The following is a 19538-nucleotide window of genomic DNA, read 5'->3' as shown; positions in this document are numbered from 1 at the left end:
CATTAACTTTGAGACGACTACTTTCTTTGTCACCTTGTATGCATTGTTCCTACACCGTGTACATGTTGCACTCGATTCAGGCACTCTAAGTGCACTGTGAAGTAAGTATGGACTCATTTGGACAGATTCATAGTCTCACACTGTCACACACTGGAAGAAACTCAATATCTCAATAAAGCAAAAGCGTGTGTAATAAAGCAAACAGACGTCAAATCTGAAATTTGCTGTTTGTGTGTCCACAGCTGTGAGAGTCCTTCCCGTGGGAGGCGTGATGTCGCCTCCAGTTGCTGCTGTGGCACCTGTACCACCTGGTTCGTATCAAGTGTGAAGAGAAATATGAGAGAAAAGAAAAACACCTCATCAAAACAAAATAGTCATCACCCCCACTTCCTGTTTACTGTGTTCCTCCTCCTCTCTCCTCCAGATGCCCAGCAGGCTGTTTTGGCCAGCCAGCAGCAGGCGATCGTGAACCAGCAGGCCGTCATCATGGTGCACCCTCCGTCTGATTTATTTATTATTGGTTCCAGCACTCTTTCTTCGGGAATTAACGTGTCATCGTCTTGTTCCTCAGGCCCAGCAGATGACCATGCAGGCCATGGCCATCATCAGCAGCCCGGTGACGAGCCCCCCCACCTCCCCGATCATGAGCCCTCCCATGAGCCCCTTGCTCCACCACCCTCGCAGCCCGTACGCCCCCGCCAGCCCTTACGCCGTCGTACCCCCGAGTCCGTACGCCAACATCCCGCCCAGCCCCTACGCCAACTTCACTCCCTCTCCCTACGCTGCAGCGGACGTCCGGCCCGGGCATCCCTATCCCGCCCCCGCCAGAGCAGAACAAACTCCATGGCAGCTTCAGCCGGGCTACACCAAAACGAACAGAACTGAGCCCGCTCAAGCGAACGCTGCCGCACGGGTCAGTACATCTGAGACACGTGAGGTAACGGTCCAAAGTGACATGTTGCGTTACGTAATCGGTCTCCCTTTTTAAATTTACGGGAGATGACATAGTCGGTGTTGTAAAATTAAACAACGGAGAGCAACGAACGGAGATGCGGTTTAATTTTTCCCGAAAAGAACGAGTGGTTTGTTTGCAATAATATTAGGAACTGTGTAGTTGGGATGATGAGCAAAAGCTGCAGGTGTGGCTCTTACAGCTGAAGGCAATGATTCAATATTTCTATTTCATATTTTTCAGTCACACTGTTGTGATTCACAATCCAGATGTGTTCACACAGTCCAGTATAATGTCTGCAAAGCCTTGATGCAACTCCTCTGTCCTCTCTGTGTGGCTTTCTGCAGGCTCAGTCAGGTGAGGACAGCGTCCCTCGGAGGAAGGCTCCCGGCGTCCCCATAAACCAGGACACACCAGTCAGAAAGTTTTGTAAGAGAGAGAGAGAGAGAGAGAGTCCCTTCAGCCCTTTAAACTAAAACTCATCTTTAAGAGAGCTTTAGATAAGAGAGCGTCTCTGCTTATCAGCTGTAGTGTTCATTCATTTTTTTATTGTGTGTGTGTGTGTGTGTGTGTGCGTGTGTGTGTTTTAGCCCCGGCTCCTCCGCCCCCTGCTGGAGAGGTGGTGAAGTACTCGGCTCGGAGTTCAGATTACGTCGTCCCCAGCCAAGATATACAAGGCATCTGAATTTAAGCTCTTAAAAAATGTTGCTGCTGTAGGCTTATACAGCTAAACTGAATCATAGCTGTTGCATTTCTTTATTTTTAACAGACACCATAGTTGGTATTTAGATTTGAGTCCATTACAAATAAAATATAAAGACGTCGTTCTCACATGGTTTGCATCCTTTTCTTAAAGACATCATCAAAAGGTACAACTCCCCACCTCCATCGGGAGACCTGCTGCCACATGAGAAGAGGTGAGGTCTCACGAACACACACACAAACACACCTTTTAGCTTGTAAACACAGGACGGCAGTCGATGTTATTTCCAGTCACATCCTGTAAAGCCCAGGCCACAACAAGCCGCCAACAGATCCCGGCCCGGTTGTTATTGCTTGCAGTGAGCACACAGCACCAGAGTGAATGTATTCACACGCAATAAGCACACACATTTATCAGTGCGCTACATTGGTGCCTGAAAAAAAAAAACTGCAAACCTGTGATGTGTGACGTCGACGCTGTACGGATGTATTCAGGAGACCAGAGGGGAAGTTTAAGAAGAAGCAATCCCCTCGTGATGAAGCTTTACAGATCCTCAAACCGCAGATGGACAACCCTCCTGCTCCACAGGTACACACATACACACACGCAACAATGCAAGATTACACAGTCAGCAAGCGGAGCGATCAACGCTTGAAATGAGTCATGCGGGGAAAAGCTTTTTCTTTGTGTTTGCACAGCCCAAACGCCCTGCTGCCCCCCCACCATCTGCGACTGCAATGAAGGAGGCGGGATTTAAACCCACCAAGAGCACGAAGACGAGGGCTCCTCTTCGTCCTCTCCCCGTACCTCCTCCAGGTGCTCACGTTCACTCAAAGTCTACACGTCATCCACATATTCTAATGCATCACTTTGCAGAGGTAAAGGTATCTTCGTGGCGCAGAATTGGCCCAAAATTACGCTTGAATATTTCTTTTTAAAGCGTTCGAACTATTCAAATATCTATTTTTGCGCATCATGTCTCTCTCTTGAGTTTTCTGCCACCATTACCAGTACATTTTATTTAAAAGCAATGAGTGATGTTGTGTGACTCCCAGCATGCATTGCAGTCATGCTCGTGCTGCTTTTTCCTCCTCACGATTTTTTGAATCTGCTCGCTTTTTTTTGGTGTTTTTATCTATTGTCCAGTACACCACTGTGACTCTTTGAATTTCTTTAAACAAGATTATATCAATACCAGAACGATGAAAATATTCAAACAAGACAGCAGCAGATCATCAACACGCTCGCTGAATACAGTTTATTCTGAATAAGGACATTGAATGAAGTGAAACTGAAGCATTAACGTGACACATTTGGTGCAGTTTCTCGAGAGCTTCCCGTCGAGACCGAGACCACCCAGACGCGGCTTCATCAGAGAACCAACGAGGAGCACTACACCTACACCAATGTTCCCTGGAGATTGTACCTCAGGAAGGAGGTGAGTACTGAAACAGAAACATCCACTGTCATAATGTTTGCATTATATTCTGCTTTTATATTGTTCTCGCTCCTGCAGGTTTTTTATCCCAGAGACAGCTTCAACAATCCTCTGGTGCTTGACCTCATTTTCAAACAGGTAACTTAAGAGATGGTTGAATTCATGCGGGGTGAATGGATGTAGCATCAGCAGATGAACACACGCGTTTAAATCTACATTTAATCAAATGCTTTTGTTAATTGGTTCAATCTTCTTTCTTCTCGCCAATAATTATTTTATTTTTTTACCGTACAACAGAAAAACTCCATTATTTCTAACATCACCTCCCCGTTCCTCTGTGGTCTCCTGCAGATCGTGAACGACACTCTGTCAGAGGCGTGCGTTCGCATCGCCCGCGACGAAAGGCACAAAATGAAGGCTCTTTTCGGTAGTCTGTCGGCTCTCCCCGCAGATGATTTCCTCAGATTATGCTCTAATCCCAACACGTCTCGTTGACGCTCATGAGTTTGTGTGTCTGTTTTGTGTGAATGACAGCGAGACACGGCGTTGAGCAGAATATGGACCCGGTGGAGGAGCATGTGAAGAAAACTGTTGTGACGGCTGCCAGGGAAACCTGGGAAATATACTTCTCCCGTCTGTTCCCTGCGTCGGTGAGGGCGGTGAGAGGATAATAATTATATCACAGTGTGGTATTTTCATTTTATTGAACTCTGATTGTGTGTGTGTGTGCAGGGTAGTGTAGGAACAGGTGTGCAGGTGTTGTCGGTGTCACACGCCGGTATAAAGCTGTTGAAGACCGTAAAAAGCAGCGCTGCAGCTCCAGACTACTTCCGAGTCCTACGACCCTACACGTATGTGCAGTTCTTTATATACACTTATATAATCTTATATCTAAGGTTTGTTCTCATCTGACAGTTGGGAGCTTTTGCGCTGTGTTTTCTTCAGCTACGCAGACATCCTGTTTGTAACCATCCCGTCTGAAAACATGCTGGAGTTCAATCTGACCAACGAGAAACTGATCCTGTTCTCAGCCAAGGCACCGCAAGTCAAACATCTCATAGACACCTTCATCGACGAGATCAAAAAGGTACAGCACACACACACACACACACACACACACACACACATCTGCTCTGTCCAGTCTGTATTCCAATGGTAACAAGGGCTGCAGTTGGAATGAGGACCACTAAGAGTTTGACGGCTCTGCAAAAATAACAACGTTGTACATCGATGATGAATCAGGGCTTCAACGCTATCAAAAACATTTGTTAATTATATACATTTAATTTATCGTATTTTTTGGTTTCCAGCTAGATAGATAGATAAGTACTTTATTGATCCCCTAAGGGAAATTCAGGAACTTCAGTCGTCTCTGGTGCTGTTGAAGTCGTGATTTCACCTTAATGACTCGTCATGACCGCCTCAGAATAACGACAGATAACATAAACAAGTACTTACAGCACATAACAAAAACATACATTTATTTTAACACAAACAACTAAAAGTAAAAGACGAGGATGAAGTGTCGGGGGCAGAGTTTCCCCTTTCTCTCTCCACCATGAAACAAGTGGGGTGCACTCGTATAGGACACAAAACACACACTATTTATCTATTTATCTTACCCCAGTAACAGTGTGACAGTATCCAGTAGTTTTGTTTTTGTGTGTTTCTTCCCTGCAGGACTCAGATTACGTGATCGCAGAGCGAAACTTTGTGACAGACGACCGCTCGATACTCAATTTTCACAAAGGTGACGTCATCCGGCTGCAGGTTATGGACGGGCTGGAGAAGGGTGAGACACGGCGGTCCACGTGACGAATGACATGTCATCTAAAGAGTGAACGCTTTGATCCAACCGTGTGTGTGTGTGTGTGTGTGTGTGTGTGTGTGTGTGTGTGTGTGTGTGTGTGTGTGTGTGTGTGTGTGTGTGTGTGTGTGTGTGTGTGTGTGTGTGTGTGTGTGTGTGTGTGTGTGTGTGTGTGTGTGTGTGTGTGTGTGTGTGTGTGTGTGTGTGTGTGTGTGTGTGTGTGTGTGTGTGTGTGTGTGTGTGTGTGTGTGTGTGTGTGTGTGTGTGTGTGTGTGTGTGTGTGTGTGTGTCCAGGTTACAGCTACGGCTGTGTGGTGAGGAAGAAGGTGGTGTTTTTGGAGGATCTGAAAAGAGACACCCAAGACTTTGGTGAGTGTTTCGTTAAACTTCGTTCCCGCGGTAACCAGATGTTAGCGGCGATGTCCCAAAACAAACCCACAGCTTCGAGAGATTTACAAACCCGGACTGAGAAATAGGTGCCGCTGCCCATATTGATTCTTTTCCTGAGGACGCAGAAGACGGTCACAGATGAGGAGAAGTGCCCTCATGTCGTCGCCCAACAGAAAAACAGACAAACTCGTTGTGATTTACCGTGATACATTTATTGTTTTCTTTGGGCGCTGACATTTGGACTTCAAAACCAAATTATTACATTAGCCTCACGTAGCACACAATGGCCAGGTTTTCTGGAATTTGGATCCATCCTCTGTCATCATGTTTAATTGGCTAAAAAGGCTCAGTTTTTGAACTAATAATATCAAATATGAACGTAAGATCTGAGCCGCATTACACAATTAATTGTTCATCAAGTATTAAAACCTCAGGGGGTGTGAGGACAGCTTGTGTTTGTGGATACCTACTGTAAGTCCCATTGTGGGGGACAAACAGCTGCTCCCCACTAAAGGAGAGCCGCTGCAGGCACAAACATCATTCTTTCATTGGGCTGACGTCTTTTTTTTTCCGACTAGTGGGAAAACATCCAAAATACACATTTATGTATTTCTTACACAGTCTAGTTGCATCTGTAGATTTCTCCTACATTGCATATTTGAACATACATGTACATATAATGTAAGTTATTAACTGGGGGACGTTTCTTGGTTTTTACCATATTCAACATAATACTATAAATAAAGCTCTGACATGTTATTATGTCATTCGGCATGTTATGCAACATGTTAGCAAACAGTTTCATATGTGCACATCCAGCACTAGTTTTTATGTAGGGTTTTGTTTCTCGCCTCCTTATGAATGTAAGTCCAATATTACCTCTGCTCTTGGCTCGGTTTTGGGTCTCCTTGAGCTTCTGCTAAATGTTCCACTATATTCACCAGCTCGTTGCTCCCATCTGGCTGCGTCCAGTGAGACTATCGGAGCCCTTTTCATGGTAAACAGGTGTGTGCTGCTGCTGCAAATGAAATCCATGAAAAAAGGTGAAAGTGAACCAAAAACAGTAAAGCTGTGGGCCGGAAAAACCAAAACAATGAGCTGAAAGACACTCAACGCTGTGAGGAACTGCAAGCGTCAGGTGCTTATCCTCCGTGGATTCACCCCTGAGAGTGACCTCCCCCTCTCACACTCATTTGATGCATTGTTATGGCAAAGGTTCCGGGTAACCCTGCAGGGAGTTGATGTGAGTCAATACGAGTGTGTATTGTATCTATAATTAGACCAAAGGCTGCCGTTTGGCCTCCATGTTATCAGGGTTGCCGCGGGCGAGAGAGTCTTACAAATGAGAGGGGAAAGCATGCCGATACAGATCTGACTTGTAAATGAAAAGCTGACCTGCTGTGAGAGGAAAGGCCGATAGTGATCAGGACTCAGGTGTGTGTGTGTGTGTGTGTGTGTGTGTGTGTGTGTGTGTGTGTGTGTGTTGGCTGTCCTAATCTCTCCGATCCGTGTGCGTCAGGGTGGAAGTTCGGTGCCGTGTTCGGCCGCTGCGGCGCGTTCCCGGCCGACTGCGTCCATCCCGTCGCCCCTCCCGACTTCCTGTCGCTGCGACTGGACCGCAGGGCGGAGCCCCGAGGAGGAGGAGGAGGAGGAGGAGCGGGACAGTTTGCCGCGTCATCGGCCGTCGCCGTTGCCGTGGCGTCCGCCATGGCTGCGCACGAGATAGATCAAACGATTGAGGTGCACGGGGCGCGCATTCTCCCAATGCGTTCTCTCGTGGCTTGATTGTTTTTTCACTGACGACCTTTTTGACTTTCAGAAGGTTTCCCTTGACGGCCTCGCTGAAGGAGATCTGGATGAGAGGGCCCTGCAGGACAGTAAATATGACATGTTGGAGTTCGCCAATAAGTTCTTCAGGCGGGGAACCAACGGGAAGGGGTGAGACGCTGGAGAGGAGAGTGCCCACAGAAACATCTACCATGTCAAATCTAGGGATGAAAAGTATAGCTTGTTCCACTACGTTCATTTAACAGCTATCATTACCAGTTACTTTTTAAATTTGACATAACATATCATTAGTTTATAAAATATGACACCCAGCTGCATTTATTTTTTTATTTAAACCTTTTTTTAACCAGGTGAGTCCCGTTGAGATTGAGCATGTAGACAGGCAGCATGTAGAGTAATTAAAATCTGCTCCACCTAAACCAGTTGCAATATTAAAGTAATTCAGTAATATTGGTTGAATCAGTACATGGAAATACTTTTTTTGTCTCTAATACTTTTGTATTGAATACAATCTTTAAGGCAGGACTTATTTTGTATCGAGTGGTATTGCAACTTTTACTAAAGTAAATTATCTCTGTACTTCTTCCAACGCTGTTTTGAATCTTAATTCTGCCTGATTTGTGTTTCAGAGATTCCCCGAAGAGCAAAAGCAAGAACAGAGATCTCAGAGAGCCCACTGAAATGATCAAGTTCTCCAAGGTGCCTTCTCCTCGCTATAACTTAAAATACATATAAAATATATCTTCTGTATGTCGTGTATTGAGTTGTTTGACACTTTTTCTCCCTCACAGATTCCTCTGACTGAGTCTCTGATAGAGTTTATGGATCCAGCCATGAACAGAGTGGCAGCTGATCTCTTCCTGTGTAAGTGGTTTTTTTTCACCTTCTCTCCTCTAATGACATCACCTTATTACATTACTCTCATTACGCCCGGGCTCCGATTCATCCTTGGTTAAAATGAGACGTGGATCATATTTTGAGTTCTCAATCGCTGGATATCTCTGCAAAATATGCTACTGGATACTTAAATTATTGCTGACCTGCATGAGTGTGTGTGTGTGTGTGTTTGTGTCCTGGTTGTGTGTAATTTGTGCAGCGGTGATGCGTTTCATGGGCGACTCTCCATCAAGGGGATTGACAGAACAGGAAGTGGTCAACTTTGTCCTCAAGGTAAATACACACAGTCTTTTTCTCTCTAAAGCTACTATTCTCTTTGACAGTTTGCTAATGTGTGTGCGTGTGTGCGTATGTGTTGTCTCAGCTCATAGGAGAGTTCACCTTGATGAGGGATGAGGCTTACTGCCAACTCCTCAAACAGCTTACGGCTAACACCAGCTCCAAACCGTAAGTCTGCTTTCCCACATAAACAACGTATCCACAACAAACCAACCCACTCTGCGCTCTTCTTTCTTCTCAGAGAGCCTGTAATCCTCTGTGTGTGTGTGTGTGTGTGTTCAGTGATAGTTGCCAACGAGGCTGGAGGCTGCTGTACATCCTGACCGCTTTCCATCGCTGCTCTGAAGTCCTCAAGCCCTTCCTGCTGAAGAACCTGCAGCAGGCTTCTCGCAGCGCCGCCGTGCAGTATCAGGGTAATAAAAACAGGACCCCATCACCAAGTTGTGAGTCTGCTGTGCACGTTAGCACATTAACGTTGATTCCATCTGCGCGCTAGGCATCGCTAAAGCGTGTGAGCAGAACCTGAAGAAGACGTTCCGGTACGGCGGCCGCATCGTTCCACCCAACAGCGTGGAGCTGAAGGCCGTGATGGTCAGTGCTTCATTTCCTCCATCGGCTAGGGTGGAGGAAGTATTAAGATCCTTTATGTAAATACAAATATAAATGATAAATGTATGCCTCAATCCATGGAGCAGTAGTATTAGCAGCAAAAAGAAAAGCCACTCGTTATGCAGCATAGCCACATTTACATCTATGTTATTGTATATATTATTATAGTGTTAACATTATTGATGTAAGCTGCATTAATCTGGTAGGACAAGTGATAATCTATTCTCTTTTTTTCTTTGTCAACTAATCTCATGAAAAGATTAATATATATTAATATATATATATATATGTATTCAAAGCGTATTCCTCTGTGCCACAGAGCTCAATTGTTGTCCAAAAAACGATTAAAAACACATTAAGGAGACATTACAATGAACATGGGCACTGTAGCCTGAAAATAGCCCCCAAAAATACACTATTAATGTCATTTCTAAAGATTTATTTAGGAACCACTTGACTTTTGGCTGAGCATCTCAGTAGGGAAGTGAAAACGTGATAAGAGACAAAGAAAACTCTAGAATACCACCATCCTTATCCTTCAACTGCCTCATGGATTTCTGTGTGGATTAATTAATAATGTGATAAATCCCATCTTCTAAATGAATGCTCTATTTCGTACATCAATTCTTAATGAAACGCACAATTATCTCAGAGTTGCACAGCACATAAAAGCTTGGCTTAAATATAGTTTACCCCCCCCCCCCGGCAGATATATGTAGGTTTTATCTGTGTTGTGGTCCATCGTCGAACACTTCCAGAGTACGTGCCGTGTGTACCATACGAGTGTGTGCTAATACTTCCTCAGGCGGGACGCAGTTCAAAACGTCAGCTGTTCCTGTTTCCCGGAGGCATCGAACGTCACGTGAAAATCAAGACGTGCTCCGTAAGTGTTTCCCGTGTTCAGTGTCTACAAGGAGACGGCTGGGATGGGTGTTGACATCGTTGTGTCTTTCAGGTTGCCCTGGAGGTGATCGAGGAGCTGTGCTATGAGATGGGTTTGCACAAATCGGAGGCCACGGAAGAATACGCCATATTTTTAGTCACCCATAAAGGTGACTTTCGCACAAACACACACACACACACACAAACACACGGCGAAACATTGTATTAGTGCACAAAGTCAGCCTTCCCGTCAGTGTCAGCGAAGCAGATCCACTCACAGATCACGTATCAGACCGTTCTCTGGTTTCGAGCTCGCGGGAGAAAGTCCCACACGAGTCCGCGAGTCCCTTTTGGCCAAATAACGACAGGCGGGCTCGATGTCGCTTTTTTCATTTCCGATGACGCCGTCGTCTTTCCCCCCCTCGTTAAATGTTGGTGTGCCATTTATTTGCGCACTGTGTGTGTGTGTGTGTGTGTGTGTGTGTGTATCTATGCAGATGTATTGAAAACCACGATGCACAAATTGGCAAACACTTCCATCATTAGTGGATGAAGTCAACGCTCCTGATGTGACGCAATCGGTTTCAAAGGCAACCTGCTTGTTTTTTCTTAAATTATTATTTTTTTTTTTTCTGATTTTAATGCAGAAGCAGGGTTTTTTTGTTGCGTTTCTTGTGTCCTGTGCACAAGTTTGTCATATTCCTTCTGCTGCTTCGGTCTTAATAGGTTTTCAGCGCTGAAAGCTCCAACACTGATTTAGTCCCCCGAAGCGTTGACACAGAACTCTTTGCATTCTGTTGTTGTTTCTTCTCCTCCCGTATAACATTAAAATATCTCCACATGACAACAGCTGGCAGCTGCTGTCGCTCTCGTGTGCTATTGAAAAGACACAGCAGGTCACACGACATGTGTCTACACAAGTATTAGCGTGACTTTGTTCACGGTGTTTATGTCAGTATAGTTTGTATTGGATTTAAACGAGAAATCCTTCATGATGACAAATATAATTTAGCTGCGTTAGTTTTAACTTTATCTTGAGATGATTATCCAAATATCTGGGTAATGTGTGTGTGTGTGTGTGTGTGTGTGTGTGTGTGTATGCAGGTCAGAATGTGCGTCCTCTGAACAAACACGAGTACATCCTGGATGTGGCGACGGAGGCCGAGGCGGTCGACAGCAGCTACAGCTTCTGGTTCAGACGGGTCGTCTGGACTCAGCCGCTCAAGTTTGAGAACGAGCTCTGCGTCGCCATGCACTACAACCAGGTCAGACGGGTGGAGTTTCTCACACGCGGTGCACGTTACCAACATGAGTGCACGTGACTGTGTGTGTGTGTGTCTTTAGATCCTGCCGGACTACCGTAAAGGCCTGCTAAATGTTCTTACGCATGGAAAAGTGAGCGATCAACAGTTCCACCAGATCTCCAAACTGGCAGCTCTGCAGCACAGAGCCAAAGACATCGTCTTCATCCCCAGCATGTGAGGACACACACACACACACACACACACACACACACACACACACACACACACACACACACACACACACACACACTGTTTACAATACACAGCTTCTGGTTTCATGGATCAACTTTATTTAGTTCATAACTTTATCAAATGTATGTTTCCTTTTTTTTTTCCTTTTTTTTTCCTTTTGAGGGTGTACCAGAACATACTATAAAAAGACAATGTAAAAAAAAATAAGGAAAAAATAGAGAAAGGATAACGGGTAATTTCAGTTAATCCAGTATTGAACAAGAACGCTAAAGGTAAAGAAAAATGTTTTATTTCTCTGTAGGGTCCTTTCCATACCAAAATAAGCACTTTTAGTGGACGAGGAATTGCCCGATGATTGGTGTCCACATTAATCATTTAGGGAAAATAGGTTGAAAAGATACTCTTAAAGACAGAAGGTTACACACACACACACACACACACACACATACATATATATATATATATATATATATATATATATATATATATATATATATATATATATATATATATAAACATCCCCACCAAAATGTCATCTATTCCCTCAAAGGTTTCCACAACACAGCCATTGAGCCCATCTTGTTTTAATACATTCAACACTAGAGACTCCAGATTCTCATTATTGCAATTAGAGCAATTAAATTATGTTTATTTATTATTTCAGGGTGCATTTAACCTTCCCCTTTTCCCTATTAACACCAATCCATTTTAATTTGAAAATTTAACGTGACCGAAATATCAAAGTGAAATTAGCATAAATCTCCCAACAAAAATCCATTTTACCTGCGGGTTAATTATTTTAGCTAAATCAACCTTAAGCGGAGCTTCTGCTTCAGCACATTCACTGGAGGGTGCACATTAGATTTATGGGCATGTGTTGTTGTTAAATGTTGTATATTTTATTATTTAGGTGTAATGTGGACAACTTAGATAGTTGTTACAGTAGAGCAGCACTAAAGATGCAATCCATGTTTTCTACATTTTGCATTCAGCGCTGATGTTCAACAACCGTACAGGAAGAAACTAATTGTTGAAGAGAGAATGCAGTCAACAGTTGTTGTGTTTTAAATATTGCACACACACACACACACACACGCACACACACACACCAAACAGCTCACTGAGTAAAATCATTCAGAGAAATGTTAAGAAATCACTGAGTGAAGCCGACTCCATGTTTATCTTCTTCTCTCCTCTAGACATGAACTATCAGAGTACATCGCCACACCTCTGTTCAAGAGGCAGCCACCCCAGCAGTGGGTTACCATGGTGACGCAGCACGTGCAGCAAGTGCAGATCCTGAGCCCGCACCAGGCCAGAGCACAGTTTATGGGTATTATCTCCTGTTCACATTAATACACTACAGGTCAAACAAATACTTACATTTTTTTTGTGATTTTGTAACAACTCCACCTTCTACGACTGGACTCCTCCATCACTATATGTGTAAGACGGTTACACGCTCCAACTTAACCTTAAGTTGTTACAATACAGCAGTTTTGTTGTTTCCAGAGTCAACAATGAACTGTGGAGTTGGATTGATCTTCACATTGACAGGAACAGAAGAAATGCCACAACGTTAATGTGTAAATGTGCACTGTTTTAAGGATATTGTGATAATACTGAAAATATTTGTGCTGCTCCAGGGATTCAGTGTTTCTCTTACATAATGTTGAGAGACAGATTAAACAAACCCGAAGCAACAGAGGCCAAGATTCATTGACTTTTAGTCTCTTGTAGAATCCACAAAACACCAGATCCCATATTTCCTATAATGCATCTCAAACTATGATAGTGATGACATCGCCAGGGTAATTTGGACAAATCCCCTCCAGAGCCACAGAAGACATTTACCACTTTTTTTCTCAAGCTTCAAAAATGCTTTTTTAATTATTTTTTTCGTCCAGAGGCCATGAATAAAAATGTGACACTGTGGGGTACATTCTGTGTCTTTGTGTGTGCAGGGCTGATCAGTGCATTCCCCATGTTCGGCTCCTCGTTCTTCTATGTCCAAAGCAGCAGCTCCACCACCTTCTACGCCCCCTGCATCGTTGCCGTAAACCAACATGGCCTCCACTTCCTGCACAAAAACACACACGTAAGAGTAGAGTCACATAGCGGTTTCAGCTGTGTTTTTTTTTATATATACACATGTATAACACTTGGTCTCTGTGGTGCAGGAGCTGATGGCAGTGGTCCCCCTGGTGGAGGTGCAGTCCAGCCGCACCCAGAGACCCACTGCTGGAACAAGCTACCCGTATGTAGACCTGACCCTGGGGGACATGGACACACAGCGGGTCATTCAGCTGCAGCTGGAGCAGGTATTACGCAAACACGGACAAGGACAAGGACACTCTTCAGAGGGCCACGCATGATCATTTGCAAGTGAGTGGAGTTGCTACGTTACTGCGCTCATGTTGCCGCTGTACGTCCACAGGGCCTGGAGTTGTGTCGAGTCATCGCCATGCAGGTGGAAAACATGATGTCCGTGCGGGAGAGGCGGCTCATCCTGCCACCCAGTGAAATCACCATGTTATAGCACACACAGTCGCATGGACACATTAATGTAGAGGAAACCCTTATAAATAGACTACCTCTTCTTGCCTTCAGGGGTTCTAATATTATATGTGAATGCATAAGCGTAGCCTGAAGTCAGTCTATCTCTTACTAGATTATCATACGGCATTCACTGAACAAAGTGCATACTGAAGACAGTGAAAAGTAAATATTAGTTCAGATTAAAACCTTTATAATTGCACTTGCTACTGTAGTTTTGATTGATGAAACATTAGAGACTTTTTAAAATGTACAGAAACTGTTAATGAACAGTGAGGCAGCTTTGAGGGCCCGTGCCTTGTCATTACAACGTTTTATAACTGATATCCAACATGTTTTTTTATTTATTTTTATTTATACGATTTATTATTTTAAAAAAACGTAATGTTAGTTAAACAGTTGTTGTATTCAACCGATGTTAATGCATTAACTTTCTTGTTTTGTAAAGAATATTTTATCTAAATAAAATCAGCTATTTTGAAAGAGAAATATGAGCACTTCTGCTGTCTGTTGTTTAAATGATTAAACAATAAGTATTTTGTATGAAGAGGTATCGGTATAAATGCCACAACTAAATGTTTTAATATGCATAAAACTCAACAAAGCTTCTAAAATATTTGTTATTTATTTTCATGATTTGTTTAATTTTTACATTTCACAACAAATCGCTTTATCTATAAAACGCCAGACAATTGGCAAAGTGTGCACAGAGTCCAAGGCAATGTCTTCAAATTGCTTGACTGCCTGACAAATAATGCAATTTATAGGCTACAAAGCAGAGGAATTATGATAAATGACTTAATAAATGATGAAACGTGTTACTGAATCGTTGTTGGTCAATAATAAATTGACCAAATTGATAATTTCAGAACTAAATCATAAAAAGTATACACATAAAGTGTAATATTATTATTATAGCTATCAACACGATAAATACCACTAATAATAAAATGACAACCATAAATAAACATTGTGAACTTTCTGGAAGTAAACGAGACCTCAGTGGGACAAAATTAGCAATCGCTTTTTAGCTCGGCTCCAAAAATGGATTCATGCGCGTGTTGGCCGCTCAGGTCACGTGAAAGTCCCTCCCCCCCCCCCCCCCCGCCCCCTAAAAAAAACCTGGCAGGTCACCACTGAGCATGCGTCGATCTGTGGCAGGTTACACGAGTTTTTTTTTTTTTTTCCTAAGGGGAAAACGGGCTACGGGCGGTCGAGCCTCGCTGCGAACACAACCATGTTTTTCCTCTTGAACCCTCGGAGTCCACGCGAGAGTGGAAACGTCTCCGGAGCACCGGGGTCCGGAATTTAACGGGCTGACACGTGAAATGTCGCTGCGTCGGCTCGTCGGTATTTCCAAGCGGCGACGGACAGACCGAGCCAGGCTAGTCTAAGCTAACGTTAGCCAGCTCGTAGCCAAGCAACGTAGGATAGCGGCCGTTAGCCGTTAAACCGCCGGCTGACTGCGTTCCGGTGGTATCGGACACACGGATTGACAGGTTTCACACACCGGGGCTGCTGTTTCAGTGCGCGGACGTGGCGTTAGCTACACGTCAGTGTGTGTGTGTGTGTGTGCGGGTCCCTTAAGCTAGTCCACCGTCAAAGACTCCTGTTGACGTCCGGTTTTATATTAAAACAAGTCCCTTAAAACGGTGCGGAGATGCGGCGCTGATACGTTAGCTAGCCGTTAGCTCCGGAGCTCACGTCGCACTTCGCCCAGTCGGGTTTTTTTTGGGGGGGGGCGGGGTGGCTGACATGGCATCCAGCGGGTACTCTGACCTGAGGGACAAGCTCAAATCCATGACTCCGCATCGAGACGAGGTGAAAAACAAATACGCGGACGGGGAGAGCAACGGGAAGGGCAGCGTGAAGCGCAAGTTCCGGGAGTCCGACGACGACGAGCAGCACGGGCACAGCGACGACAGCGCGGAGAGCCGGGAGCAGGAGGCCGGCCGGGTGAAGGGCAGCATCCTGCAAGAGAACATCTTCACGCCGGAGGAGTGCGCCCTCATCGAGGAGAAGATCGACGACGTGGTGGCCAAAGGGGAGGCGGGGCTTTACCGCGAGCACACGGTTGACAGGGCGCCCCTCCGCAACAAGTACTTCTTCGGGGAAGGGTACACGTACGGGTCCCAGCTGGAGAAGCGGGGACCCGGCCAGGAGAGGCTGTACCCCAAAGGAGAGGTGGACGAAATCCCGAGCTGGGTGCACGAGTTGGTGATCAAGCGCCTGGTGTCCAGCGGAGTGGTCCCGGAAGGGTTCGTGAACAGTGCGGTCATCAACGACTACCAGCCGGGCGGCTGCATCGTGTCGCACGTGGACCCGCTGCACATCTTCGCCCGGCCCATCGTGTCCGTGTCCTTCTTCAGCGACAGCGCGCTCTGCTTCGGCTGCCGCTTCCAGTTCAAACCGATCCGGGTGTCGGAGCCGGTGTTCGTCCTGCCCGTGAGGAGAGGCAGCGTCACGGTGCTCAGGTGACTACGTGTTTTGTGTTGCTGCCCTGCATTTGATTGCGTTGCTTATTTGTGGTGTTGTTGTTTTTTTTAAGTGTGTCTGAGGGGCTCATGGCATCTCTCTCTCTCTCTCTCTCTCTCTCTCAGTGGCTACGCTGCTGATGACATCACCCACTGCATCCGCCCACAAGACATCAAGGCCCGTCGTGCAGTAATCATACTTAGAAAGTAAGTCAAAAGGGCCAATTCTTCTTTTCTTTTTTTAAAAGTGAATTATTTAGTGGTAAATCTCTCTGGTCCTTGTGTTTTAACTGCTCCCTCCTCTGTTGCCCAGGACCCGACCAGATGCTCCTCGACTGGACTCTGAAGGCTCTTTTCCTGTCGAGAGGCCGGCTCCTCTGAAAGCCAAACGCTCTCATCGCAGAGCAGATTCTAATGCTGCTCGCAGGTATACAGACGCACCAAATGTCTTCACGGGTCCGAACGGAGCTGTGGAAAAACCTACTATATTTGCATAAACTAAAAAGTTAGACCTTGTCAGTGAAAAACAGGTCTGAGAACAGTCACACCTTGTATTAAGAGCCACTTAGCTAACATCAGAGGAAAGTGTTATATGATATTTTCCTTAGTAAGCATCAGAGAAACTCGTAAAATAGACGCATACCAGCAACATGATGCACAACTGCTTAACGAGCAGCTGTGGTAGAAAAGAGTAACAATAATTGTTCTTTCCCCTTTAAAATTCACAGTTTACCGACTCCATTTCCGCCCAAAAAAAACATTTGTCTCCATTATTATGATGCATCACATGATTAGATCCACCGGGTATTAGCGCTGCTTTAAGAAAAAAAATGCAGCTATCGCATTGATTTTATTGACAGAGCGAGGGATGGAAACTCAGAGGGCTCTGGCAAAAAAAAAAAAAGAAGTTTGCCACCTCATCTGACCAGGCGCTGCTTTGGCCAATCAAATAATGTTCAAGCACATATTCCCGTTTGATTGTTTTGCGACGGCGTTTTTCTACCGCTTACCTCCAGATCGTTGCAAAACAAAAGACGAGCTCTAAAATCCTCTCGCGTTACATTATAATTACCGTGAAGTGTTTTGGCATCCGACGAGCCCTCAAACCCTTGAAACTGTTTCTCGAGTCGTATTTGCGGGATCATATTTCACCCTCTCTCTGGAACCTGAAACTAACGTCCCCCCCTCCCTCCCCAGCAACGCAGCCCCGGGGCATTTAGTTAATGTAGGGCTGCTTTCAGTGCGCTCACTGAGATGTATTGACACACTGACCCCAGACCTAGTCAGACTGAATATAGTCTGGACACAGCCCGAATATGAATGAATCGGATCTCGCTTATTAGGAACCAAGTGGACCCGTGATGACCTTTTTTCTTTCTTTTTTTTAAACACGTCAGTCATGTCTGAATGAGTACCCTGCTCACTTTTATGTAAAAGTCAGCACGGTATTATTTCTGTATCACCGGCAACACGACACAAGTCTGAAAGGAATGAACGTGAAGACTTGCAGCACAAGTGCTTCTTGTTTCGCTTTCTACAATTCCTGTAATAGATTTGTTCTCGATCGCCAAATCTTTAGCACACAATCAATTTAATAAACTATGAAAGAGCCTATTTTATACTAATTCTAACTTATTTTCCACCGGTTCAAATGTTCTACCACAGTAATAATCAGACGAACACACACGTATTTCACATTAAGTGATGGAAAAAGGAGTCCCAACCTAACCGACATTCATATGTTATAAAACAGGCGGCTGAATTCGTTCTCTAATAACATTAAATGATGAGATTATTGTGAGAATGTATCCGTGGACTCGCTTGTGAGCGGCCCTCACGCCCACAATGGTCATTAATTAAGACTTCAAAGGCAAAATAATTTAAAATCCATCAGTGATGCAGCTTGTGAGAGAACAGACAGCCCTCTTCTTTCTGGCTATCATCACATGTTCTACTCACTGCTCTCTTTCTCTCACTCACACACAAGTAAATGTGCTTTCATGTCTGAATGAATCCACGAGGAACATTAACTTTACAGTCACCTGTGTTTTTAAATGACGAAAAGCCATCGGTTAAACAGATGGATGAAGCCGGTAATGTTACATATTGTCTGGAAAGAGCGCAAGACACACTCCTGCAAAAATGTCTAACGGCGTTCTCACGGGTTCCTGGTGAACAGGTGTCATGTAATTTGCATTAATGAAGATTCCCTCCCCCAACAGACCGCGGGTGCTGGAGATGGACAAAGAGGAGAACAGACACCCGTCAAACTCCCACCACCACCGCCGGCCCAGCATCAGCTCCGAGAACTACTGGAGACGCGGTCAAGAGTCCGACAAACACCGGGAGAGTTCAGGGCGCAAAGTCAAAATGAGACGCCACTGAGCACCCCTCCCTCCCCCCTTTCTCTCTCTCTCTCTCTCTCTCTCTCACGTATACATATAAATATATCTTTTATGTATTTCAATATTGTAACATTCTTTTGATCGGTTGTCATTTTTCTCGCTCCTGTTTTAGTCACGAGGAGCACAGTTATCATGTTGTCTGCGTTTTTTTTTGGTTTTTTTTTTTGAGTCTGGATGAGTTTGAGGTGCATTATTTTGTTTCTGGCAGACGAAGCTGGCGTCTCTGCTCCAAAGTTCAGAACCTCAAGTTATTAACTCCAGTTCGGCTTTGTTGTTAATTTACCTTTTTAAATTCAACATTTATTGTTTCTATGTCCATAGATACTTCAAAAATGGCATGCATTTTTTTGTAACCAAGATGTACAGAACACAAGAGCTAAAAAAAATAAAAAAAGATGTATGTATGGATTTGTACAAAAGAAAACCTGGGCTGTAATCTAACTTGTTATAATGTACAATACTTTTGTATAGTCTTTGATTGGGGCAACTTTTATGCAGAAAGAAACATTTGCTTTTTATTGCACCCACATTTCTGATCCTTACCTTTTTTTTTTTTTCTTTGCCATCCCAGATCTCGGTTCACTTCGGCCTCCCCGGCGCAGTTTAATTTAATAAAAAAAAAACCAACAACTGGCAGATGTGCAGAAATGTTTCCTGCATTATGATTTGATTCTGCCGTATGACTCGTCTTTGTGGAGGTTACAATACGGCGCAGCGACTAAACTGATGTTTTATGGAGTGATGAGAACCTCAGGCCTTGTTTTACACTCCTGTTTGGGTTTGAAGTTGCTTACCTTGTAAAGTGACGGAGGCTATGTTATTGCTGTTCTGTATTAAACCTAATTTTTTTTCCTCATCTACA

The 19538-nt window shown here is 44.5% G+C and overlaps 2 protein-coding genes across 2 annotated transcripts in view; both read left to right on the top strand.

The window, feature by feature from the left end:
* myo15ab (myosin XVAb) overlaps window positions 1-13803 on the top strand; it is a 41562-nt gene extending 27759 nt beyond the window's left edge. The window contains 32 exon segments of the mRNA XM_034535141.1: window positions 243-311; window positions 425-489; window positions 572-913; window positions 1300-1381; window positions 1543-1629; window positions 1809-1869; window positions 2150-2243; window positions 2354-2471; window positions 2978-3093; window positions 3172-3231; window positions 3445-3520; window positions 3628-3743; window positions 3826-3944; window positions 4039-4180; window positions 4774-4885; window positions 5195-5269; window positions 6810-7030; window positions 7110-7228; window positions 7708-7777; window positions 7870-7942; window positions 8175-8248; window positions 8340-8422; window positions 8537-8667; window positions 8751-8845; window positions 9669-9746; window positions 9819-9915; window positions 10850-11010; window positions 11090-11223; window positions 12441-12574; window positions 13206-13339; window positions 13422-13562; window positions 13679-13803. Coding sequence (XP_034391032.1) covers window positions 243-311; window positions 425-489; window positions 572-913; window positions 1300-1381; window positions 1543-1629; window positions 1809-1869; window positions 2150-2243; window positions 2354-2471; window positions 2978-3093; window positions 3172-3231; window positions 3445-3520; window positions 3628-3743; window positions 3826-3944; window positions 4039-4180; window positions 4774-4885; window positions 5195-5269; window positions 6810-7030; window positions 7110-7228; window positions 7708-7777; window positions 7870-7942; window positions 8175-8248; window positions 8340-8422; window positions 8537-8667; window positions 8751-8845; window positions 9669-9746; window positions 9819-9915; window positions 10850-11010; window positions 11090-11223; window positions 12441-12574; window positions 13206-13339; window positions 13422-13562; window positions 13679-13780 — 3581 coding nt within the window. The 3' untranslated portion in view covers window positions 13781-13803.
* Window positions 13804-14932: 1129 nt separating this feature from the next.
* Window positions 14933-19532, top strand: alkbh5 (alkB homolog 5, RNA demethylase). The gene is made up of 4 exons (XM_034531974.1): window positions 14933-16271; window positions 16398-16478; window positions 16585-16698; window positions 18494-19532. Exons 1-4 carry the CDS (start codon window positions 15553-15555, stop codon window positions 18654-18656), a joined length of 1077 nt encoding a protein of 358 aa, XP_034387865.1. The 5' UTR covers window positions 14933-15552; the 3' UTR covers window positions 18657-19532.
* The last annotated feature ends 6 nt before the right edge of the window (window positions 19533-19538 follow it).

This window comes from Cyclopterus lumpus, chromosome 1 (genome assembly GCF_009769545.1).
Source record: "Cyclopterus lumpus isolate fCycLum1 chromosome 1, fCycLum1.pri, whole genome shotgun sequence".
Classification (NCBI taxonomy): Eukaryota; Metazoa; Chordata; class Actinopteri; order Perciformes; family Cyclopteridae; genus Cyclopterus; species Cyclopterus lumpus.
Note: the sequence above shows the minus strand (reverse complement) of the source record. Positions and strands in the feature narration are given on the sequence as shown.

Excerpts from the sequence above, each read along its gene's own strand:
- alkbh5 (XM_034531974.1), top strand. The coding sequence starts at position 15,553 with ATGGCATCCAGCGGGTACTCTGACCTGAGGGACAAGCTCAAATCCATG. Across the intron at positions 16,479-16,584 it reads GCAGTAATCATACTTAGAAA|GACCCGACCAGATGCTCCTC; the intron begins GTAAGTCAAAAG and ends TCTGTTGCCCAG. Across the intron at positions 16,699-18,493 it reads GATTCTAATGCTGCTCGCAG|ACCGCGGGTGCTGGAGATGG; the intron begins GTATACAGACGC and ends CTCCCCCAACAG.